The sequence below is a fragment of the Furipterus horrens genome, unplaced genomic scaffold (genome assembly GCF_987537825.1).
Source record: "Furipterus horrens unplaced genomic scaffold, mFurHor1.1.pri manual_scaffold_5, whole genome shotgun sequence".
NCBI classification, from domain to species: domain Eukaryota; kingdom Metazoa; phylum Chordata; class Mammalia; order Chiroptera; family Furipteridae; genus Furipterus; species Furipterus horrens.
The window spans coordinates 162854412-162880680 of record NW_028327175.1 but is presented as its reverse complement, the minus strand read 5'-3'; the positions used below and the strand labels follow the sequence as shown (position 1 = coordinate 162880680).

At 38.5% G+C, this 26269-nt stretch overlaps 1 protein-coding gene and 1 pseudogene across 2 annotated transcripts in view; one reads left to right on the top strand and one right to left on the bottom strand.

Annotated features, from left to right (window-relative positions):
* Window positions 1-2186: 2186 nt before the first annotated feature.
* P4HA1 (prolyl 4-hydroxylase subunit alpha 1) overlaps window positions 2187-26269 on the top strand; it is a 97712-nt gene continuing 73629 nt past the window's right edge. For both annotated transcript variants that reach the window (XM_090279471.1, XM_090279473.1), the window contains exons 1-2: window positions 2187-2335; window positions 24973-25080. In XM_090279471.1, the coding sequence (XP_090135597.1) occupies window positions 25005-25080 (76 nt within the window). In that variant the 5' untranslated portion in view covers window positions 2187-2335; window positions 24973-25004. The remainder of the gene's footprint in view (window positions 2336-24972; window positions 25081-26269) is intronic.
* Window positions 20906-21179, bottom strand: LOC150010278 (small nuclear ribonucleoprotein E pseudogene; annotated as a pseudogene).

The window sequence follows — 26269 nt, the reverse complement described above, 5'->3', positions numbered from 1 at the left end:
AGCCTGGCCTAATTCTTATAGCTGTTTCTGCATTCAATCTGTTGTATAGAACATGTTCATTCTGGAAAACCCCATTGTGTTTTTATTACAGTGAAAAAGGAAAAGTCTTAGTATGAGATATTTTTGACCCTTAGTGACCCCCCGACCACGCTTTGAGGACAGCTGATTTAGACATCACTATAGAGTGGTCTCCCCTTATCCACAGGGGATATGTTCCAAAATCTCCAGTAGATATCTGAAACTGCAAATAGTGCCAAACCCTATATATAAATCAATGCTATGTTTTTTCCAATGCATACATACCTATGATCAAGTTCAATTTATAAGTTAGGCACAGTAAGATATTAGCAACAGCATAATAAAATAGAACAAGTATAATAATACATTAATAAAAATTATGTTAGTATGGTCACTCACTTAAGGGGATCCCTTGCTGAAGATCAATACTTTCTGGTGCAATATGTTGCTGTCAATTGGAACACAAAGTTTTCTGTTCACATATTGTACTCACAAATTTAATGCCTTTTTCATCTTAACTAAGCACTTGTCACAGACTGTGGCTGTAATTTTTGCAGTTGAGGTGCAATAGGAAAACTAGCATGAATTTCTTTTTCTTTTTTCACAATTTCACAGATAAAAAATTCATTCTTGGCAACCCCAAAATACATTTATTTTTTCTTATTACGTCAGGAACTTCCACCTTTTCATTTACAGCTTCTCTTTGGCATATCTGGATTTCCAGCCTCACTATGTTTGTACTTTGGTAAAAAAAAGATTATTTGAGCACAAGCACTGTGATACTGAGAGATGGATCTGATTACCCAAAGGGTTACTAAGTGACTAATAGGTGGGGAGAGTATCCCTCTGGATAAGCTGGACAAAAGGATGATTCATGACCTGGATGGGATGGAGCAGGATAGCTCAAGGTTTCATCACAGTACCCAGAGGTGTGCAACTGAAAACTTATGAATTGCTTATTGAATTGTTTACTTCTGGAAATTTTCATATAATATTTTCAGACCATGACTGATGGCAGGTAACTGAAACCACTGGAACTGCAGAAAGTGAAATCCCAGATAAGGGGTGGGGGATAACTCTAGTTACTTTCTGGTTGCCTAGGGCTTCCAAAATAATCTTTCTCTATTTCTGTATCGGTATAATCAACTCCACCTCCTAGATGAGAGTCAAATGTTAATTATTAATTACTGTGCTTTTGAGCATCCATGGAAAATTTCAGAAACAATTTTTGATGAACAATAAGTCTTAGAGAAGTCATTCTTCCCTTTCACTGAGAAGGAAAAGATTATCTCCTTCAATGTATGCTTCCTGATAGTAAGGCTTTCTTCTTTTAGGAATACAATGACCAAGGACATTGTGTACACTAAGACCAAAAACAACATTGGGTGTCTTATATGCTACAACAACGCAATCTAATATTTACGAAGTCCTTTCCGTGTGCTATGCTTGTGCTAAGAGCCTTACGTACATTACCACTTAATTCTCACAATAATCCTACGAGGTATATACCCTTATTACTATTTTATAGACGAGGAAGCTGAGATAGAGAGAGATTAATGCCCAATGTTTTATGGGACTGGGACAAGAATAGAACCCAGAAAATGTCTCTGGAGCGCAGAGTCCATTATTTACTGATAAAGTATAAAGGTGGGCGATGGGAGCGACATGTGCACGACAGCAGAGATGACGGAGGGACATTAGTAAGCAAAAGCCTCGGGGCCAAGAACGCTGAGATACCAAGGATGCATTGTATTATTTTCCATCGGAAGCCTCCTTTCTGCTTTATTTTCTACACTACCATGCTCACGTTCTCATATTTAAGATACCTCTTTGCTCGTGGCTTCATCATTTGGTTGGTCCTGAGGCTGATCCCGAAATTAAGGCACTAAATAACCTAGTGAAAAGGAGCTGGACAAATCCGAGGTAACCACGGTGACGCTGGCATGAGGGGAACTTTGCACAGGCGCGTTACATCCCAGGCCCGCCCGCCAGCCCCAATTCTCGGCCTCAGACTCCGGCAGTTGCGGAGAGCGCGAGTGTGGGCGGCGGGTGTGGGCTGGGCGTGGGGGTGGGCTGGGGGCCGGAGCGGGCGCCTGCGCAGTCGGCGGGACGCTGGTGTGATAGAGCTCACGTAGAGAGAGGTCTGCAGTCGCCTCCTACCCCAACGTTGCCTTGGCGGCCTAGAGGTTATAAAAAGGCTTACTGGCTCCCTCTGCCGCCCAGTCCTGCCGCCAGCGGACTGAAAGAAGGGAGCAGGGAACCCGCCCGTGTGCAGGCAACAGGGGATTGAAGAAGGCGCTCCCGTCCTGCTTCCCAGGTGAGACGCTCCCCCGACCTTGGAGACTGAGGCCGAGCCCCTCGGGCAGCTGTGGTCCTTCTCGGACGGTCAGGTGGTCCTGTCCCTGCCCCGTCTGGTGGGATGGCTTGGGGGGTGAGGGTTCGCCAGTTTTCCACCACAGTCTCAGTATCTTATCTGGAGACTCGGCCCCTCGGCCTCCGCCGCGCGACCCCTGTCTATCCCAGAGGCCTCTCTGCCCGGGTCTGTGCTCCCCTTCTCACCTCCTCCCTGGTGGGCGCCTCCAGCCATTCGGGCTGCGGCAGCCTCTGTCCCCGCCCCAGGGACCAGAACTTTCTTGGATATTCCTTCCCGGGGTGGAATCACCCTGTTGATTTTTCCGAGCTCCTCTCATACCTGGTCCTCCCTACAAAGCTGAAGGGAACGCGTGTGCGGGGCGTGGGGTTTCGGCCTCCATAGCAGCAGATGATTAGTTAGTATGTGGCCACCGACAGCGTATTTTAAAGCTGAGAGCTGAAGCCCTCCAGGCAATTTTTCCCCTATCGGAAAGCCACGGGTCTGGGAAGAGAAGTTTTGGGATAACTCGCATGTTGCGCACAGCGGTGCTGCTAGAGTAGCTAGACGTAGCCCCGGGCAGCGACTTGCCGACTGGTTAAGGAAGTCTGCTGTCATATCACCCAGTCTTCGGGAAGGCTCGGCTTTTTCCTTCCCCTTTTTATACAGAAAAAATTTAAAGGCATGTGAGCTTCTCCCCTGTCCCTCTTTCTCAACAGAGTTTGCTGCTTTTAAAGTCCTCATTAGTGAACTTGGAGTTGGAATACATGAATGGCCCCCGGGTCTGTGTCTTAAGGGAGAGTAGTGGTATCCTGAATATGAGACTATTTTCCTAAATAATTGAATATATTAAGTACCGTCTAGTTTTCAGACACTACTGATCTTAGGCGTCCCGGATAGAGTGGAGAATGTTCTTGGAATTTTTGCACTCTTTCCTTTAGAAAGGGATGAATAAGAAGCTAGATCTCCTTTTAGGAATTGATCTAAATAAAAGGCGGAGGAGGTTTGCCAATTTCAACTTAACTGTTTCTGGTTTCTCCGAGAGCTGTGGCTCTGACTTTCCCTTGGAATGCACGCTAAAGGGATGAAATAGCCACTACGTGAGTGGGGGAGGGGAAGAGACGTGGCAGCAGTGTTATTTCATCAACTTTTTTGCTCATTTTTAAAAAAAGTTCTGGAGACAAACACATTTCCCCTTTTAGGTTTAGACGTAGCTTATGAATGAGGCTAGTCTTTTCCTAAAATAATCAAGTGAAATATTCATTCTGCATAGCAGGAACACTGGCATTTAATTTATAAAACATTTCAAAGGGATTTTTCTGATCAAGTTTTTATGGCAACAGTGAATACCTTAAGCAGAAAATATTCAGAAAGCCGAAAATTAACAACCGTGAATATGTTTGGCTTTGATTTAAAATATAAAAATCCACTTAATGATTTTTAACTTTGGTTTTTAGGCTGTGCATGTAAATTTCTTTTTGTGAGTGTAATTTTAGAATTTTAAATAAGAACTTCAAATTTAACTTTTTTTTTGTTCTGTGGGAAGCATAGGTTTTATCACTTACCTTTAAAAGTTATGTCATTTTTCGTTTTGAAACATTATGCCTTAAGTCCTGCCAGTATTTTAGAGAGCTGACGGCAGTGTTTCTTATAAACTTAACATAGACTAGCCAGAAAAGGACTACTTTGCCTTTTTTTATTTTTTAGGTGGCTAATGCTGTTTCCTTTGACCTCTTGAAATGAGTTTTGTTTTTAAGTACAGAAAACCGGGGCTTTGGTAAGAAGAAAATTACATTAGCAATTCAGTGACTTTGTAACTAAGGTAGTAAAATAGATGACAAATTGTATACAACTTTTAATTATTGCAGAAAAATTTAGACAGTACAAAAGACTATTAAAAAAAGAAAGTTTATATCAGCGAGGTAGTCCAAGTTGTTGCAGGTGAATCTTGGCTTTTTGGTAAGGAGATATTAACCTTTTCTAGAACTGCAGAGTGGGTTGTATACTGATAAGCAGTATCTTTCATAAGGCTCTTAAATTCAAGGTCTGCTTTTAATCCAGCGATGCAGTCATAAAGCTTGTGAGCCGTTATTTCTGTGGATGGAAAACCTTATTTTACTTAGCAATTAATAATCAACCGTGATATAATTACCGCTCTTAGATTTGAAAAGTGTGCCCTGTGAAATACAGTAGCAGTTCTCAGCCTCTTTTGAGTTCATGAAATCCATTGAGAATCCAACAGAAGGTGTGGAACCTGGGTCAAAAATGCAAGTACATACACACATCTGTATGGAATTTTATATTTCATTTACAGATACTCTCCTCCCTGCCCCCAAACATATCTAGAAACTTATTATAAAAACAAAAAAGTAAAAGATATGTGAAGTTAATTTTCAAGGCTATCTAGGTATATCGAAGCAGTATTTCTTGAATATTTCTGAAAATTGAGTTGGGCTTATAAGTCTGACTGGACTGAGTGTATAGATGACCCTAATACACTTTTGCTAAACGTTTTGTTTTACAGAAGTTAATAGGTTGGTAGAATTGTTGAACTGCTAAATTGTCTAGGCAATCATATATTTTTCCCCTTCAGTCCCTCCCCATCACTGCCCTCCACCCCTGCAAATGTAAAATGTCTTTGGGTCTACTTTGGAAGTGGAAAATGCTTGAAGGTAAACAAAAAATAAATTGCACAGGGCCTTGGTATTAAGCTTTGTTTCCCTTATAGTGAGATCTTGAACCTTATAATTAAATTATAATGGGTGTGTGTATGACTATATAAGAGATGCGCTGAGTGAAGTGTGTATGCATACTTGTGAAACCAGTTAAAGGTTGGCGTTTCTACTCAATGAAAAATTTTAAATCAATTTATTTATCTTTAATCTTTACCTGAGGATATGTTTATTGATTTTAGAGAGAGAGAAATATCAATGTGAGAGAAACATCAAACTGTTGTCTCTTGCATGTACCCCAACTTGGGACTGAACCCAAAACCTAGGTACATGCTCTAACTAGGAATGGAATCTGTGACTTTCGGTGGCCTGGACGATGCTCCAACCCACTGAGCCATACCAGCTGGGGTGGCTTACATATTTTTAATTTGAGTAGTCGTCGTCGTCGTCGTCGGCAGCCGTCCGTCTCGAGAGACGATGGTGTAGCTTCCTCAGAGTCTATCTGCACCGCCGAAAATGGTTGTGCAGTCTGACTCGGGAGTGACATGGTATCTGTCTCCTCCCGTGTTGAATCAAGTGCGATGACGCTGAAGCTACAGAGCCTGGGCAGGGTAATATGGAGGGTCTGCTGTTGCCCATGCAGCAGACCCCCCCTCTCTTCGCAGCTGAAGGGTCCAAGGGAAAGACGGAGTCAATACAGCTTGGCTTCAGGTGCGCCGCAGGAGTTGCCGGTGTTGACTACAACGTCAAACCGCCTTAGGGACTCCGGCTCCGGATTTTCTGTCGGGGTTTACTCCCTTAGCCTTTCCCCTGAAGAGGTATGCCGCAGGCAGCGGAGGTTTTTTGGAGTCAGAGTTTTCCTTCTCTGATGTGCCCTGACTGAATATAGAATCTTTCTTTTCTCCTGATTGGAAAATACTCAGAGTCTTGAATCTATTTTTATCTAATTAATATATTCAGTCTCTGTCTCTTATTGAGCATTTGAACTGCTTGCTTCTCTATTGTAAGAAGTGTCCACCTGTATAGCTATAGTAAACTTTAACCACTTATATTTCTAGCTGCATTTTTTTTTTGAAGGAAAAGAAACACATGATAAAAATCTTAAATCAATAATTTTTCTCTTTCCCCTGAAAGGATTTTCTAGGGGAACTGGAGTGGACCCTAAACAGATGTTTACATCTACCTGATTAAAACTAAAGCACTTTATAATTTATAAAGTGTTGTTTTATATATTATATAATTTGAGCCTTAAAATAATTTTGTGAGGTAGTTTTATATCATTCCCATTTTACAAATGAAGAGTTAATAGGTTGGGACTCAAAGAAGTCAAGTAATTTGCCCTAGATACAGTAAGTGGCAGAACTATGAATTGGACCCAGGTTGCCTGTTTTCTGATTCACACTTTATATTACTCCATCCTTGATAATTGATCAAACTGACTCTGAAGTAATGGAAGGGGGAAAAAAATCAACTAATAGCATATTAATAATGTATTAGAAAATTTTTAACATTAGGAGTTGAAATAAGGTAGGGTTCCTGGTTAGAAGTAATTAACTTAGTCATTCCACCCAATTAAAATTTAAAAGCATTTATAATGTGCCCAGTACACACTGTGGGAGAATTGGAAGACTGGTGAGAAATGTTTCCTAGAAATAGGACACGAATGTTACATGGTATGTAAGCATGTTACTAACTTTTTACTTGATAGTAAATGAATAAGTGCTGAATGGAAACACATATCTAGGTTCACATCCTCTGCAACACTGAATTCATTTTCCTCTATTCTAGTATATATGTTTTTATTATGTATATGTTTTCATCCAGGTTATGTGTTATTTCTTCTTATTGCTGAGTAGTATTACATTGTATACATATACTACAATTTTTTTTGTACATTTACTAGTTGATAGACATTTGGGATGTTTCCAGCTTTTAGCTGTCATACATAAAGCTGCTATGATCACTCATGTACAAATCTTTGGAGGGATATATACTTTCTTTTCTCTTGCATAAATATCTAGGAGTAGAATAGCTACATCATATGTGATAGGGAAATATTTTTTCCCAGTCTGTGGCTTGTCTTTATTTTTTTTTTTTTAACAGTATTTTTCAAAGAGCAAGAACTATCTTTTTTAATGGACAGTATGTCTGTATAGAAAATTTGGAAGGTTGTTCAAAAGAGCTCTAGATCTAATAGGTGAATTCAGTTAGGTTGAAGGACAATCAATATATATCTATCAATTGTATTTCTTTATACTAGCAAGAATGATTAGAAATTAAAATTTAAAAGTACCATCTTAATAGCACTAAAACCCATGAAATACTTAAGTATTAACTTTTATAAAATATGTTTAAGATTTGTATGCTGAAAGTTGAAATAACACTGATGAATGAAACCAAAGAAGACCTACATAAATGGAGAGATATTTCATAATCATGGATTGGAACACTCATTCTTGTTAAGATTTCCATTCTTCCCATACTGACCTATAGATTCAGTACAATACCAGGCCAGATTCCAGCAGGATTTCTTATAGAAACTGATAAGCTGAATCCAAAATTGATATGGACAAAAAAAGGAACTAGGAAAGGCAACACAAGTTTGAAAAAGAAGAGCAAAGTTGGAGAACTCATGCTACCTGATTTCAACTTATATAGCTGCAGTACTCAAGCTAGTGTGGTATTGGAGAAAAGATAGACATGCAGATCAGTGGGACAAAATAGAGAATCCAGACACACAAAAATGATCAATTTGTTTTTGGCAAAGGTATAAAAGCAATTCAGTACAGAAAGGACAGTATGGAATAGTTAGATATTCATATGCCAAAAAAAAAAAAAAATCTTTTACTAGGATACCTAGTATGACAATGAACAGCTCCTGCCTAGGAATTTATTAAATGTTCAGACACTGACATAAAAGTGTTAGTGGATATGTAATATGAAATAAAGTTTACTTGCACAATAAGCTGCAAAAGGGTTCTTGAAGGACAAGGGCTTAGGTTTAGTCTAAATTTAAGCAAGAGTGAAGCAGGGTAGTTAGTTTTAGTTTTTATTGTGGCTTGAAAAGGGACTTGTGTTATAGTTCCAATGTTTGGGATTTACATGGTTTTAACATCCCACCAACACTGAGGGAGTGAGTGACTGGATTTTCTTATTGCTTTCCTTAAATGTGGGGCAAAAGGGGGAAGGAATCAGGACTTCAGAGCAATCAACACTCAAACGTCAAAACAGAGTCTTTTCTGCTCTGATTGGTGTGGTTCAGTGGGTTGGGCGTTATTCTGTGGACCAAAAGGACACCAGTTTGATTCCTGGTCAGGACTTATGCCTGGGTTGTGAGCCACGTTGCTTGTTGTGAGCATGCAAGAAGCAACTCATCGTTGTTTCGCTCCCTCTTTTTCTCTCTCCCTTCCCTTTTCTGTAAAAATAAATAAAATCTTTAAAAACAATAGAGGACTTCCGGTCAAGATGGCAGCATAGGTAAACATGGCTTGCCACTTTGCACAGCCACATCAAAATTAAAATTAAACTATAGAACAGACATCACTCAGAACCATCATAAATCAAGTTGAATGGAAGTCTGACAAATGCATAATTAAAGAATCTATATCCATCCTGACTGGTAGGAGGGTCAGAGATGCTGAACGGGGTAGTCTCACATACACGTGTGATGGGTAGAAATTCAGGAGGGATATCTTGGGATCAAGGAGTCCCAGCCACACACCAGGCCCCCTAGCCCAGGGTTCCAGTGTCTGGAAGATAAGTCTCCATAACTTCTGGCAGCAAAAACCAGCAGAGATTGAGTCAGTGGAAGAAACTTCTGGAGACCCAAGCAGTTTCTCTTAAACCACACATGAACTTACTCACACTAACTCCCTCGGAGCTCCAGCACCAGGGTAGCAGCTTGAAAGGTACCAGTGGCATAGAGAGAGGAACTGAAGTGTCTGGATCAAGGTGAGAGGTGGGGGACAGATTTTTCCAGACAGAAGGGTGGCTAGAGGCCATTGTCCCTTTTCTGAACCTTCCTCCTACAGAACCATAGAGCTGCAGGTGGGTGCCATATCTGAGACTTCATCAACCTGGCTAACACTGTTCGCCTCACCCTGGAGATTCCCTGAGACTCTCTCTATCCCATCCTTCTTAGGGGCCCACACAATCTGTTAAGAGTAACTTTTCCATATGAGTGGCTTGTATAGGCTTACGTTTCACAGCTTATCTAAATCCTCTCAAAGAAGCAACAGCCAGCTTTGGTGAGCCCCTAGCCTCTGTTCCACTTGCTGAGTGGCCTCAGGCCCAGCATTAGCAGCAGCCAGCTTGGGTTCACAGGTTGGCCTCACCTGGGAATGTCCAAGCCCAGCATAAGTAGCAGCCATCTCAGATTGCTTTATAGCTCAGGCATGTTTGCCCCAAGGCCAAACACAGGTGGGGGCTAACTTTGGCATGCATCAGCCAGGAAACTGCAGAGTCTGCACATCCAGTGAGCACCAAAGACCACATTGGAGCACTGTCACCCTGCTCTTGCACAGCTGATCCTCCATGGACGTTGATAGTGGTCACAGCCAGTCCTTGCAGCTGACTGGCCTGGGTAAATCCCTCCCATTGACCCGCCAACAGCAATCAAGGCTCAACTATAAGAGGAAGGTGTACTCAGCCCACGTGAAGGATGCACCTTAAGCACCCAGCTTTGGTGATAGGGGAGGCTGTGCCACTGGATCCCGCAGGACACCTACTATATTAGGCCATGTTATCAAGACAGAATCATAACAGCCCTATCTAATACATAGAAATAAACTCAGGGAGGCTGCCAAAATGAGGAGACTAAGAAACATGGCCCAAATGAAAGAACAAATCAAAACTCCAGAAAAAGAACTAAACAAAATGGAGATAAACAATCTAACAGATGCAGAGTTCAAAACACTGGTTATAAGGATGCTCAAGGAACTTAGTGAGAACTTCAACAGCATAAAAAGATCCAGTCGGAAATGAAGGATACACTAATCGAAATGAACAATTTACAGGGAAACAACAGTAGAGTGGGTGAAGCCAAGAATCAAATCAATAATTTAGAACATAAGGAAGGAAAACAAAAGCAAACAAACAAAAAATTAGAACAACAGGAAGAAAAAGGTATCCAAAAACACAAGGATAGTTTAAGCAGCATCTGGGACAACTTTTAAGCATTTCAACATACACATCATAGGGGTGTCAGAAGGAGAAGAGAAAACAAAAAATTGGAAATCTATTTGAAAATGCAAGAAAAATTCCCTAATTTGGTGAAGGAAATAGACATGGAAATCAGTGAAGCACATAGAGTCCAAAACAAGATGGTTACAAAAATGCCCACTCCAAGACACATAATTAAAATGCAAAAGGTTAAGGGTAAAGAGAGAATCTTAAAAACAGCAAGAGAAAAGCAGTTAGTTACTTATGGGGGAGTTCCCATAAGACTGTCAGCTGATTTCTCAAAAGAAACTTTGCAGGCTAGAAGGGATTGGTAAGAAATATTCAGAGTCATGAAAAGCAGGGACCTACAGCAAGATTGCTCTTCCCAACAAATATATCATTTAGAATAGAAGGGCAGATAAAGAGCTCTCCAGACAAGAAAAATCTAATGGAGTTCATCATCACCAAACCATTATTATGAAATGTTCAAGGGACTTATTTAAGAAGAAAAGATCTAAACTATGATCAATGAAATGGCAATAACTATGTATTATCATTTGAAACTAAAAAACAAACTAAGCAAACAAGAACAGAATAATGGATACAGAGAGTGTTTTGATGGATGCCAGATGGGAGGGTGGTGAGGGGGAATGGGTGAAGAGGGGATTAAGAAGTACAAATAGTTACAGGGTAGCCCTGGGGATGTAAAGTACAGCATAGGAAATGGAGTAGCCAAAGAACCTTTGCATAACCCATGGATGTGAACAATGGTGTGGGGATCGCCTGAGGGAGTGAGGGGTGGTGGGTGGAGGATGGCCAGTGGGGAATAATTGGGACAATTGTAATAGTATAATCAATACAATGTAATTAAAAAACAGAATCCTTTCCTTTATTATAGCCTCAATGCAAAAAATACCTCACAGTTTATGCAAAAACTAGTTCAAAATGGTTCATAGACCTTGTGGTAAGACCTAAAGCTATAAAATATCTTGAAGAAAATAAAAGACAAAATCTTTTTCACCTTTGGTCAGGCAAAGATATCTTAAATATGACACGAAAAACGTGATCTATAAATCATTACATTGATAAATTTGACTTTAATAAAATTAAGAACTTCTGCTGGCAACAGTGTTATGAGAGTGAAAAGACAATCCACAGATTGGGAGTAAATATTCCTTTGTCACATATCTGACAAGACCTGTATTCAAAACATATAACGTACTCACAAAATTTAATAAGTAAACAACCTAGTTCAAAATTTGGCAAAAGATTTAAGTAGAAAATTTCCCAAAAAGGTGTATGGACAGCAAATAAATATACCCAAAGATAAACATCATTAGTAATTATGGTATTGCAAATAGCACTGTAAAGCTACTGAGAAAATTAATAAATTAAGAAAATGAAGGAAAAATGACAATACCAAATGCTAACAAGATGTGGAACAATCAGTGCTTTCTCCCGTTGCTGATGGCAATGCAACTGATACGGCAACTTAAGAAAAACATTTGTCAGTTCTTTATAATGTAAACATACACTTATCATACAACCCAGCATTCCTACTCCTAGGTATTGACCCAGTGAAATGAGAATTTATGTTGATTTATTTTTTATTTTTATTTTTATTTTTAAAATATTTTATTTATTTATTTTTAGAGAGTGAAGAAGGGAGGGAGAAAGAGAGGGAGAGAAACATCAATGTGTGGTTGTCTGTTGCCTACTCCCAACCAGGGACCTGGCCCACAAACCAGGCATGTGCCCTGACTGGGAATCGAACCAGTGACATTTGGTTCACAGGCCAGCATTCAATCCACTGAGCCACAGCAGCCAGGGCTAAAGTTTTTGTGTATGTATCTAAATATGTTCTTTAAACTTAAATTAGGCTTTAAAACTTCCCACATGTATATTTATTTAGCACTCTCTAAATTAGAAAGCAAATCTAGTTTTAAGAGTTTAAGTCTCTAAAGATTGCAACTTTTTATATTACTGCTTTTTAAATACTCCAACCAGTGTTTTGATATTCATGTTATGAAATATACAGTGTCTTTTAAAAATGTTTTATTATTGATTTACTTAGAGAGCGGGGAAGGGAGGGAGAAAGAAAGGGAGAGAGAAACATTGATGTGTGAGAGAAACATCAATTAGTTGCCTCTTACACATCCTGAACCTGGGACCTGGCCCACAACCCAGGAATGTGCCCTACTGGGAATTGAACCGGCCATCTTTTGGTTCACAGGTTGGTGCTCAATCCACTGAGCTACACCAGCCAGGGCCATACAGTTTCATTAATATAACCAGTGTTTGTAACCAGGAGAAGATACTGCAAATTTTTTCTTAAAATTAGAAGTTAATGTAAATATTTGGAAATGCCAGCATTTATAAGCAACAAGGAAAGCATGTACAATTTACTGTTTACTCCTTCTCCCCTTGCACTGCCTCTGTCCACTCTCTTCTCTTCCCACTCAAATTCCTAAACTGTAAAGAGTCCGCATCTGTCTGCTAATAGATTAGGCTCTTTGTTTCTTCTTACTGTCTTAGCCCAGGTTTGAGGTTGTGTGGGCTTCCCACCATTCTCTTAAGTCTTTTATTTCCCCATGTGCCTTGAGACACCCTTGGCAACAAATCCAGCTGTTCTTAAGTTCTTGCCCCACATCCAAAAGTAACATTTCTTAAGTGTCTTATATTTGCCAGGTATCATCCTCGGCACTAATGTCTAAATTACTGCTATTTCTTTTTTCTATTCCTTACTGGTGGCCAAATTCAGCCTCATATTTTGATACCTTACCTTTTCACTTATTATAATGTTTCCTGTTAGAGGGACACCAGATAAAGGTGGATATTCTTTTCTTTTTTTAAAGTATATTTTAGATTATGTTACAGTAGTCTCAATTTTTTTTCCCTTTGTTCCCCTCCACCCAGTACCCCCCTTCCCTCCAGCAATCTCACCCCCCCTTTGTTCATGTCCATGGGACGTGCATCTAAGTTCTTTGGCTTCACCCTTTCCTATATTATTCTTAACTTCCCCCTGTCTATTTTGTACCAGCCAATTATGGTTCTTACTCCCTGCACCATTTCCCCATTTCTCCCTCTTCCCCCTCCCAGCTGTTAACCGTCCAAATGATCCCCATACCTATGATTCTGTTCCTATCCTGGTTTGCTTAGTTGGATTTTGTTTTTATTTTTTAGATTCAGTTGTTGATAGTTGTGAGTTTGTTGTCATTTTAATGTTCATAGTTTTGATCTTCTTTTTCTTGAGTAAGCCCCTTTGACATTTTATATAATAATGGCTTAGTGATGACGAACTCCTTTAGCTTTACCTTGTCTGGGAAGCACTTTATCTGCTCTTCCATTTCCAAATGATAGCCTTGCTGGATAGAGTAATCTTGGTTGTGGGTCCTTGCTTTTCATCACATTGAATACTTCTTGCCATTCCCTTCTCATCTGCAAAGTTTCCTTTGAGAAATCAGCTGACAGTCTCATAGGCACCCCGTTGTAGGTAACTTTGCTTTTCTCTTGCTGCTCTTAAGATTCTCTCTTTATCTTGAACCTTTGGCATTTTAATTATGATGTGTCTTGGTGTGGTCCTCCTTGGGTCTAGCTTGTTTGGGACTCTCTGTGCTTTCTGGACTTGTATGTCTGTTTCCTTCGCCAAATTTGGGAAGTTTTCCTTCATTATTTTTTCACATAAGCTTTCAATTTCTTGCTCTTCCTCTTCTCCTTCTGGCACCCCTGTGATTCGGATGTTGGTACGTTTAAAGTTGTCCCAGAGGTTCCTAAGCCTCTCCTCACTTTTTTCAGTTCTTGTTTCCTCATTCTGTACTGGTTGACTGTTTTTTTCTTCCTTATGTTCCAAATCATTGATTTGAACCCCGGTTTTCTTCCCCTCACCATTGATTTTGTGTGGATTTTCCTTCGTTTCATTTAGCATAACCTTCATGTCTTCCTTTATGCGTTTGCCATACTTAAGCATATCTGTCAAGCCTGTGAGCATCTTTATCACCAGTGTTTTGAACTCTACATCTGATAGGTTGGCTATCTTCTCATCTGTTAGGTTGGCTATCTCCTAGTTTCTTAGTTCTCCCATTGGAACCTTGATCCGCTCCCTCTTTTGGGCCATCCTTTTCTGCCTCCTCATCTTGACAGGCTCCTGTGTTTGTCTCTGTGTATTAGGTAGAGGTGTCACACCTGTTACATTGTAAGGGGCGGAGCCTTAGGTATTCGTCAGTACAGGGCGACCTGTTTCACCACGTTGTGGCACTGTATGTGGGGGAAGGGTCAGAGGGAACAATGCTTCTTGCTCAGCACTCATCTGTTTTCTAGGCATTTCACCCACTTTCATATGGGACTGGTGCCTCTCTTGCTGTTGCCCTGGCTTTTGTTCCCAGAGTGGATGGGTCTGTGGACGTTCTAGGACTGTGGGAGCCCTTTAAACAAGCAGGCTCTACTGAGAGACCCGCAGTTTCTTCCTCTGCCCCCACCCCCACTGATTTGCACAGTCAGAAGTAATGAGGCTTTATTTTCCATGGCCTTGGGCCCGTGAGCTGTGTGATCTGGTCTGGTGCTGGGAGTGCTCCCCGGGTGTCCCTCCCTAGTTTTTAAAACGTGTGACTCAGCTTTCTGCCGGCCTGCCGCTGCTGCTGCTACCACACCAGGTCCTTTCCGCCCTGGCTTCACCCCTCCTGCCTGTCTGGATGAATATTTCTTCTTTATTTCTTTGATTGTTGTACTTCCATGCAGCTTGATTTTCTGGAACTTCTGATTGTCTCTAGTTTTGAAGTAGTTGTATTCCTTCTTAGATGTGGAAGGAGACATAGCGTGTCTGTCTAGCCCTCCATCTTGGTCGGAAGTCTAAAGGTGGATATTCTCGATGAATCTTACTAATTTGGGGACTCTTTTTAACATAGTAATTTTTTTGTATTCTCTATCCTGGGAACAATAACCCTGACTTCTTTTCCTACATCGGGACATGCATGCATTTCTACTAAAGTGTTCAAAATAGATGAGAGGAGTATTATACAGTTTAGAAGTCAGTAAAGAATTGCACCATTTTAATAATACAGCAAATGAGATTTATATCTTCCTCAAACCTTCCCTATCAGCCTACATTTATTTGTAAAATGTTTCTGGTTTAGGGGAACTTCAGTTTCTTAGTGAAAACAAAAAATTGAAACATTGAGTTTATAACTTCAGTTGTGAATCCAAATTCCAATATAAAATTTTAAAATCTTTAAAAGTATATTAAAATCGCATTTATTCTTAAACTCTGTATCTGTGATAGAAGTAGCATTTATTGGCTCTCTAACAATTAAGCAAACCAGTTTAAAATATCATTAAAGAGTACTGCTTTCTGGTGATTGGGAAGAGAGAGGAATAAATACATGAAAATTCTTTATTTATTTTGCATATATAAATATTAACTACAGGGTTGATGAAAAAAGCTACTGTATTTTTCGCTCCATAAGATGCACTTTTTTCCTCCAAATGTGGGGGGAAATGTCTGTGCGTCTTATGGAGCAAATATTGCATCACATACCGTGATGTATATTACTTGGCCTGTCAGCAGTGGCAACAGCTGTTAGAAGAGGAACTGGTAGGCTCTGCGAAATCCCTGGGGACACTTAAATGTTCCACTTTACTGCTGAATCTCAGGGTGTCTGGTCAGTTTCTGTCTGCTTCTGCCCATCACCCAGTACCTGGGAGAGTTCAGGGAGCCTCCTGATAACTCCCAGCTATAACCGCTTACCTGTCGAATCAGCTGAGGCTAATAACGGGTACGAGGCACAGTGCCAATTGTTAATTGTCTTCGACACTGGGTGGGGTCTGTGTCAGTAGAACTGCCTCCGATCACCAATCACTGTGTCTTAAACTCTGCCGATCATGAGGGGCAGATGGGTGGAGCTGAAGTAACATGTTCTCGGCAGGCTACTGGCTCTGTTAGATGCTATAGCTGTCTCTTCTACCTCCATACTGTTTCCAGTGCACACCAGATTTCTGTGTGAGGAGGCCAGCAGTAACTGGGTGAGCAGCCATAAATGCTGAACTTTGTGGTATATAAAGGGAGTTATGGTGGGGTCACTATTCTAGTAGTAACACAGGCACTGAGGGGATTAAGGGGTATCACTAGCTGTAACAGGCACTGGGGGTAGTCCGCCAGAACCTGTAACTAGGATAGTGGTACTCTCAGTGACTGTTACAACTAGTGATACCTCTTAACTCCCTCAATGCCTGTTATTAAAGGCCTCAATAAATTCTGACACTAGCTGTGATGAGTTCTTGGAGTTCCCAGAAAACTAGAAGAGTACTTGAACCTTAAAGTCTCTCCTCATTTGTTAATGACAGTGATGATGGTTCTTAATACTGCTGATGACTGCTGTTCACTTTACACGGTTGAAATATTATTCTGTTATATTTTATTAAGTATTTTAGTACACCATTTGGTTCAGAATATTTTTTTTCTTGTTTTCCTACTCTAAACCTAGGTGTGTCTTATAGTGCGAAAAATACATTAATTAGGACTCTGGATTAAACAGGAACCTAACTGATACTAGCACATAGTGGAATTTAAGTATTGTGGGGTTAGGGAATTGTCTTAGCAGCCAAGGTCAAGGATGTGATTAGACTTCAAGAAGAACTTGAACATCAAAATGTTTTCCTTAGTTTCTCATCTACCTTTCTCTCTGTATATCTGCTTAATTTTAAATATTTTCAGATATGCTTCATTCACTTTTTGACCTATATGTCAAAACTTGGTTTGTAATTTCTCCTGAGCTTTATTTATATAGATCAGGCATTCAGAGAGTGCCATTTCTTTCTCAGTTTCACTTTGAAAATTTGCAGTGAAGAACTTTGACTAGTCATCTGGTTAGGAAGAAGTATCATGCTATATAAAATGCCTACTGAAACTATGGGGATGAATTGAAGGTAGAATGGAGCAGTAAAAAGGGTAGAAGGGAGCAGTTTCCAGACGGAAGGGAGTAGGGGTGTTAGAGGTGTCATATAGGCAAAAACAGGTATTTTTGAAATTATCTTCAGTTGTTTTCTAACCGGGAATGTTTTGAACTTTGAAAGAATCTCCAAAATGCAGCCTGTGCAGCACTTTTAGTTAAGGACATTATCTTGACTTAGAGCTTCTTTCCAACCAAATTTTGAAATGCTGTTCAGTTGGAATTATGTCCAAACTGGGTTCACTGCTGTGGCAAAGAAGCTAGCATGATTTCTGAGTTTTGATAGAAAAGCTGGTCATACCATTAAAGCACTTGTCCATCAGTTTGTAAGTACTAAAGATTTAGCTCACTCTCTTTGGGAGCAGAAATATGACTGGAATTCATGAAATTAAGTTAAAACAAATGAGTATTTGAAGAGGGATTATAGGGAAGAGGAGAAACATGACTATTTCTATTAGTAATCACTCTTAGTTGTCTTGGAAAGTCCACCCTGCTTATGGAGGAGACATGCCAAGTCTTGATATAAACCACATTGTAATGGCTTGAATTAGGAGCCTGAATATCGCATTGACCATAAAAACTGTCAAAAAGATTAGTCTTAACACAGATGTCAGAAGACCAACAGTTGAATATGGGATATCTGTGAGGAAAAATAAACTTAAAGCTGGAGTCCTCTAAAGGCAGATTTGGAACAGTTGTGGGAGGTATGTGGCGAAACTATTAGAAGGAGCCCTGTGGAAAAGTTTTAGTGTCAGAGAACGTTTAGATTAGAATATCAAGAATTCTTTTGTCTGCCCTATGAATTTTTGAGTGATCTGTTTGGGAAAGACATACTTTAAGAAATGTAATTTTTTTCTTGGAAGAAAAATTAGTCTGAAAGGCTAATAAAATTATTTGCTGGATGCCCTGTTTGAGGAACTCACTGAATAACTTGTGCATACAATTCAGTGAATTCTGACAACTCAGAACTGTAAATACTCAATGTAGTAGAACTTTTAAAATCTGTTCCCAGGTTTTATTGACCTGTTAGTGTAAGGGGACTAGACTTTCCTGGAAGAAAGACTGTAGGAAAGTTTTGGATCAATAAACTGCAGGTTATTTTTTTCCAGGCCTACCTGAGAAGGTTTTCCAGGAAGATTTTTTTCCATACCATTTTTTCTTACAGTTTTTAAAACATAAGATTCATGCATAGCAAACATTATATGTAATATACATTTATCTTATAAAAATTAGATAATAAATACTCATGAACTTGCTATCCAACCAAGAACCAAATACTATCAGTAATTTATCCATACTGTTTCAGCATTAAATTTTATTCCAGTATAAATTTATCTTTGTATCTTTGAGTCTCTTCTTTGGCTTTCTTTTCTTTCCTTTTCTCTCTATTTCTTTCTTTTTTATTCCTTTTTTCATCAAGTCTTCTCATTGAGCTGAGATTAACCTTTCTTTTAAAGGCTGCACCCTCTTAAACCCATTTCAGTTCTATTTCAAGCTTGTTTGAGGATTTAGAACAGGAAACATTTTATACCTATTTTTTGATAAAACCCTGATGTCTTTGGGATGTTTGACTCATAGATTCTTGTAAATATGATTTGCTTTGTAAGCTGCTAACTGAATGAAGGTGGAAATAAATGGAAGTAAGACTTCATTAGTGAAGAAACCATTATGTTTTAAAAACCAGTGATTGATAAAGATGTACTTATGTCATGTCACACATGTCACTTAAGGTTTCTGAAAGAATGGGGGTGAGACATACTATTAAAACAGATTCGAGGAGCCATTCCTTAGAATAATTAGAAATTCAATGATATTTTTCAAAAAATAAGTTGAAGTAAAATCTATTTTAAAGTCAGAGAGCACCTTTTGTGTTATTTGAAGGGATGTTTATACCTAGTGTTTCTCAAAGTTTGATCCCAGACCAGCAGCATCAGCCTCACCTGAGAGATTGAGTAAATTATTCTAGACACCTCAGACCTTTAGGTGCTTCCCATATAGCTAAAGTTTGAGAGCCAGTGCTGTGCAGGGCTGTCTTTTATTAAGTAGCTTAGGTTGGCATGGCATTTTGAAGTAATGCTGTATGGGTCTGAAATTGCTATTGTAAGTGACAGAAATCCTGTTGGGTTGGGGACTGTGTAGAGGGAGGAGGAAGAGTGAACAGCTTTGGGTCCTCCTCAGCTTTACAAAGTGTTTTGGGTGAGTGCTAATTATAGAACCAAATGGGAACAGCCCCCTCCCGTCCCCAACTGTTCTAAGTCCTGGATTTATAAGGTTTGAGCCAACCTGGTCAATGCAAGAGGGGCTCTTGGGACTCAGAACAGCCCATAATTGGCACTTGGACAAAACGGGAGGAGGGATTTATAGGTTCTCATAGCTGGGTTGAAAGGTGATTAGGGTAGCTCACAGATTCAAAGCAATAGTTGGGAGAATCAGGAGTTCGGAGTTTGGAACTGCTTGTCTCTGCAGGACTTTTTCCTGTTTGTAGATTGGGTTCCTATGTATCCTTGACAGGGGGGAAAGATGGTCACAGGCAGCTCCAAATTCACATCCTCTGAGCTTAGCAACTGCAGTTAAGAGCTGCTTTTCAATCATTTTACAAGTCCCACCCCTCCGCAGTTATGTTCATGGAAATGAGGGTCAGTGATGGGCTTAGCCTGAGAAAGGAGGATAGATAAGTGTGCTAGTCTGACAGTGTAGTTCACTGCTAGCTAAAATTGTCTTTGAAGCAGAGAGAGAAATTTCGAGGCTCATAGAGTTAGAAAATGGAACATGTTCAAACATATATAGTTGGCTACTTTTTTGTGTTACGTCAGAGTAGTTAACCTCTCCGTTAAAGGCTTAGGGTGCCATAATATGGGAGTTGATGTTTTAGGTTTATTACTTTTTATACAGTTAATTTCTTGTTATTACAGAAGTTAATATACTGCCCTGACTGGTGTGGCTTGGTTGGGCGTTCTTCTGCAAAGTGAAAGGTTGTCGGTTCGATTCCCAGTCAGGGCACATGCCTGGGTTGTGGGTTTGTCCCATTTGGGGCATGTAGGAGAGGCAGCTGATCTATGTTTCTCTCCCTCTCTTTCTCCCTCTCTTCCCCTCACTCTAAATAAATAAATAAAATTTGTAAAGAAAAGTTAATATACCCTAGAATGCTAGAAAATACTGAGAAATAGAAAAAAATCACCTAGTGGGCTGTCCAAAGACAACTACATTTGGTAAATTTCCTTTGCATGTTTTTTTGCATAGTTGTGATCATATTGTGTTAAGTTTTTAAATTTGTTTTGATCAGTATTTATAACTTTTTGTCAGAGTAGTAGAAACTTAATCTCATTCAGTCAGATTCTACCAGGGTTGTATGATATTAATTTATTTTTTAAAAGACTTAAAAAATTTTACTAAATTATTAGGGTGACATTGTTTAATAAGATCATATAGGTTGCAAGTGTACATTTCTATGATACAATACAAGATCTGTATATTGCACTGTGTGCCTACCACCCAAAGTCAAACCATTTCCATCACCATATATTAGGCCCCCCCAACCCTCCACCCCCTTCCCTCTGGTAACCACCACACTGCTGTCTGTAACCACGAGTTTGTTTGTTTGTTTTAATAAAAGCAATCACATAGCATTTATTGTCATCTGGTAACAACAAAAGGGTGATCAAAGCAATATGAATAAATGTTCAAGGACTATACCCTCAGCAAAGAACACCTAAAAAACACAAACTGTATGGCTTCTCAACAATTACCCACTTCATTAGTTATTTCTAGTTGGAGACACTTTGGAGTAGAGTAATATTACCTCCTTTTAACATGATCTGACCTAGTTGTTTTCTTGACTTTGTTTTAGAATGAATTTCTTCTGCATCATCTAATACAAGGTTCATGTAGTCACCAAAACCAGTGATAACAGCCCTCTATCTGCATATTCACTTGCTCATAAAGCCACACCTGAATCCAAGATCTATTCTGCAAGTATCTGAAGATGAGGTTGATGGGCTGCACCATCACGTTTTGTGCTTTTTGGCTCTGGCAGTGGTATGCCACGGTGCAAGCTGACAAAAGACTGCAGTAAACCACGCGCTACCTCAGAAAGCTACTTCTGGCTGTGTCCATGAGTTTCAATTCTGTTTTCCACATATGAGTGAAATCACATGGTTCTTAGCTTTTTCTGATTGACTATTTCCCTTAGCATAATATTCTCAAGGTCCACCCTCATTGTCACAAATGGCAGTCTTCTGTCTTTTCTTTTGGCTTAGTAGTATCCCATTGTGTATGTGTACCACATCTTTATCCAGTCCTTTATCATAGGACACTTCAGTTGTCTCCGTGTCTCAGCCACTGTGAATAATGCTTCAGTGACCGTAGGAGTGCATATTTCTTTGCGAATATATGTTTTCAAGTTTTTTTTGGGTAGATATGCAGGAGAGGGATTGCTGGGTCATATGGCAACTCTATTCTTAATTTTCAGAGGAACTGCCATACTTTTTTCCACAGTGGCTCTACCAGTCTACATTCCCACCAGCAGTGAACACAGGTTTTCTTTTCTCCACAACCTCTCCATCACTTGTTACTGCCTCTCTTGTTGACAATAGCCATTTTATCAGGTGTATGGTGTATCATTGTAGTTTTGATTTGCATTTTCCAAATAGCTAGTGGAGATGAACATCTTTTCATATATCTGTTGGCCATTTGTAGTCTTCTTGGATTTAGAGCAGTCTTAGGTTCACAGCAAAACTGAGAGGAAGGTACAGAGATTTCCCATGTACTCCCTGCCCCCATGCATGCATAACTCAACATCCTCCATCAGGTGCTACATTTGTTATAATCGATGAACCTACATTGACACATCATAATTGCCCAAAGCTCATAATTTACATTACCCATTTCTTCTAGGTGTTGTATATTCTTTGGGTTAGGACAAATGTGTAGTGACATGTATTTATCATTATATCACACGGAGTGTTTTCACTGCTCTAAAAATCCTGTCTGTCCATCTATTCACTGCCAACATGTGCTGATCTTTTTATTATCTTAATAGTTTTTTATTTTCCAGAATGCCATATACTTGGAATCATAGAGTATATAGCCTTTTCAGATCAGTTTTCTCTCACCAAGTAATATGCATTTAAGGTTCCTGCATGTATTTTCATGGCTTGATAGCTCATTTCTTTTTAGCAATGAATAATCCTGTGGGTATACCACAGTTTATTCATTCACCTGATGAAGGACATCTTAGTTGCTCCCAAGTTTCGGCCATCGAGAATAAAGGGGCTGTAAACATCGGTGTGCTGCTTTTTATGTGGACATATGTTTTCAGCTCCTTTGGGTAAATACCAAGGATCATGATTGCTGGATTGTATGGCAAAAGTATGTTAAATTTTTAAGAAACTGCCAAATTGTCTTCCAAAGTGGCTGTACCATTTTACATTTGTGCCAGTAATGAATGAGAGTTTAAATTCATATGTTAAACGATACATTCATTTTAAATTTCTTGACATAGCACCATCATTAGATAGTTTAATTGTTAATTTGTTAAATTGTTGTATTTGATGGGCAGAAAGTAGCTATCATTTCTTTTTTTTTTTTTGTGCCCTTGATAACTGAGTTTGTTTTTTGTTTAGTTACTATTTATAGTTTCTCTTTTGTGACTTTCTACATTCTTAATCTACTTACCTATTAACATCTTATTGATTTATATGAATACCTTTTAAAGAGCTCTATTTTCTTTAGCTTCCCAGTTAGTAGTTTATAGCTTTTTAAAACATATGTAAAGCTAAATTATTTTGTGTTTTTAAATCCCATCTGGCTTTCAATAAGTTTTTATCATTTTTAAGTTTAGAAATTCTCTCTTGAGAGATCCAATAATATTTTTTGCTCTTATTTTATATTTTGTTGATTATAACTCTTTAATCCATCTAGAATTTATTTTGCAGCATGATGTAAGGTAAAGGTACATTTATTTTTTATATGATTAATACTTTGAATTTTTATATAAGTTTTGTCATTCTTAAAATGCAATTTTCAAGCTTTAAAAAAATTTTTTTTAGTAATTTCTGTAGGCTAATGATTGTTAATTCATTGTGAGGTTTAAGGACCAAGAAAGATAACAAGAAAACTAGTGACAGAATATATTTTAGCAGTGAAAAAAATGATACTATTGTACCCAACAAATCTAAACTTTCTCATAAGAATTAAACATTAGAAAACATTTCTAATTAGCTTGCTGTTAGTATAGCAAAAGTACATGTATTTTCTGGAAGTAACATTTATTCATGAAGGAGATTATGTCAGAAACCCATTTGAAGTGAGAAGATTCTAGACAGTTCATGCAGTCCAGGATTTTGAATAAGCCTTGTGCTTTGGCAGGAGCCCAGGAGAGGAAGTGTCTGCATCTGCTACATTCTAGAAGCTTTCCCAGAGAGGTACTGTAAAGCAGCCAAGAGAATAGTGTATTTTACTACTGTGTGGTTCTGGAAGTATCTGGAAGTTTGCAGTAAACTTCGGAGACTTCGGAGTACTTCCAGAATGTCAGTTTCTATGGTGATCTATTTTTATTGAGATTCAAGTTAAGACAGTGGGGTTTTGTTTTGTTTTGTTTTGTTTTTGCAATAGGGAGCTTTTCAATGTGGACTTGAACCCACAGGTTTAGGTGAAGTCTCTTGGAAGAGTCAGACAGAGGTGCCTGCAAAAAGAGGGACAGGGTGATAAGTCAGAGTAGTCAGTGGCCTGTTACTGGGCAGATGGTACTGTAATGGTAACTTATTCTCCTGTAAGGTAATAAGAAGCCCTTAAAAGTTCACGTATGTGGAGAAGGAGAAGGAGAAGAAGAATGCCAACAGGGGATTTAGGGAAAGCAGGGTAAAATCTTTCTGCTGTTTAATTGATATCTGCATCCATCATGAAGAATACATTCCAGAAAGACAACACTACTGGGCACAAAGAAAGAAGAGCTTTGCTGCTGGGTTAAAAAAAAAAAGCAAAACCAAAAAGCCACAGCTAAGTACTAGACTGTGAGGATTTTTTATGTAGAATACAGTAGATAAGGTAAACTCACTACTGAGTCCTTTGAGAGATTTTACTAGCTTAAGTCAACAGGGCTGTTTATTCTTTTTGGGTTCTGTACAACTTTGAAAGAATAAGAGCTTCATTGAGGTGTAATTCATACACCATACAAATCACCATTTAATGTTCTTCATTCAGTAGGTTTTAGTACTTTCACAGTGTTCTCCCATTGTGTTCTTTCATCAGTCACCAGTCAGTGTTTAGAACATTTTCATCACCCCCAAATCTACAACTTTTAATTGAACTTATTTTAAAATTTAAAGCCATGTAGGGAAAAGATGGAACAAGTTGGAAATTAAAGGATTAATTTAGAAAGCTCTGAAACCTTTGTTCTCTATAAAACATATTCTAACATTTTAGAGTATATTTTGGTAATATTTAAATTAGGCTATTTTGATAAAGCAGTGTATTTTTATGGGAAATTGATGGTTTAGCTCTGGATCACAGAAAAGTTATTTTTCAGGCTATATGGAATCAGTACTACTTGTCAGTCTAATTATAATTAGTGATTAAGGAGAAACTTAGGTTGAATTGTTAGGCATAAATTATCAGGTGATAACAAACATTTTTTAACATGAAATATCAGGTTAGTACTAAAATTATAGGAATAAAAGTGGCTCTTATTAAATAATCAGTTTACTAGAATTAGCAGCAATTCCATGGGCAGTCTTGGGGTCTGACTTACACTTTTGTTTGTAAGAAAAATAAGTTAGAAACTTCCTACCCTGCCTTTTAGAATTTTTTTGTAATGACTGTATTTTTCTTGTAGGTGTGTGAACTTGTAAAATTAAGACTTCCAGGATGATCCGGTGTATTTTAATTACAGGGATTCTACTTCACCAGTCTTTGGCCCATCCAGGCTTTTTTACTTCAATTGGTAAGTCTTAACTCTTTCTTGGTTTGTATTGTTTTTGCATTTAAAATTTTTATTTTTTGGTGTTTTAAATTAGTAAAAAGGAATACACTGTATTCTAAAAGACATTTTCATTTTTAAATTCGATTTTTTAAAAAATATATTTTTTCTGATTACAAAGGTAATACATTTACAGGTTAGAAACTTATGAAAATTCTCTATTAATGGGTCTACCCAGCAAATAATTTAATGCATATACTTAGTCTTTCTTTTCTTTTTTATTTATTTATTTTTAGAGAGAGGGAAAGGAAGGGAGAAAGAGAGCGAGAGAAACATAAAATGGTTGCCTCTTGCATGCCCCCAACTGGGGACCTAGCCTGCAAACCAGGCATTTGACCTGGCTGGGAATCGAACCGGTAACCCTTTGATTCGCAGGCCAGTGCTCAATTGACTGAGCCATACCAGCCAGAGGGCTACTTAGTCTTTCTTAATACACAGATATAACATAATACACTGCACATTATTTCATAGCTAGCTTTTCCATTTAAGAATCTATTGTGAACACACTTATTTTTTCCTACATTATAATTTTTAAAAATCTTTAAAGTATTGTAAAAATAACATATTGTTGTTTAAGAGGGAAAAATTCAAAAATACAAAGAGTGTGAGACACCCTCATATTCTCTTCCCTCCAGAAATATTCCTCATAGTTTGATGTGTATCTTTTTATATTATCCTATATGCATAATTCATCTGTCTTAAATGAGATGTTTTCCTTCATGTTATTGCCCAGCTTTACTCTTGTGTGATTGTAGAGCTAACTAAAACACAAGTATTGTATTTATGGCACCTAATATCAGGATATAAAATAATGAGTCATTCCCATTATAAATAAATATGAATTACTTGATTTTTAGTTGTGAAAATACTTTTTGTTAGTGTAGTTTTTATTTATGGAATAATAATTTAATTCTAATTAGCCTCAAAAATTAAAGAATGCTGTGGAGGGAGTAGGGTCAAGAAGAAATGCTTATCCTTGGAAAGTAGTGTTGTTATATTTTTAGATGAAAAGACAATTTGCTAATACGGTCCAAGCTTGCAAATTAAGTAGCTTGAAAATTAGAATCGCAACACATGAATAGAAAAAATTTTGGCTTTATTTTTATTTTTCTGGTTAAAAAAAGGAAAAATATGGTCTCTCCAACACGTCTGA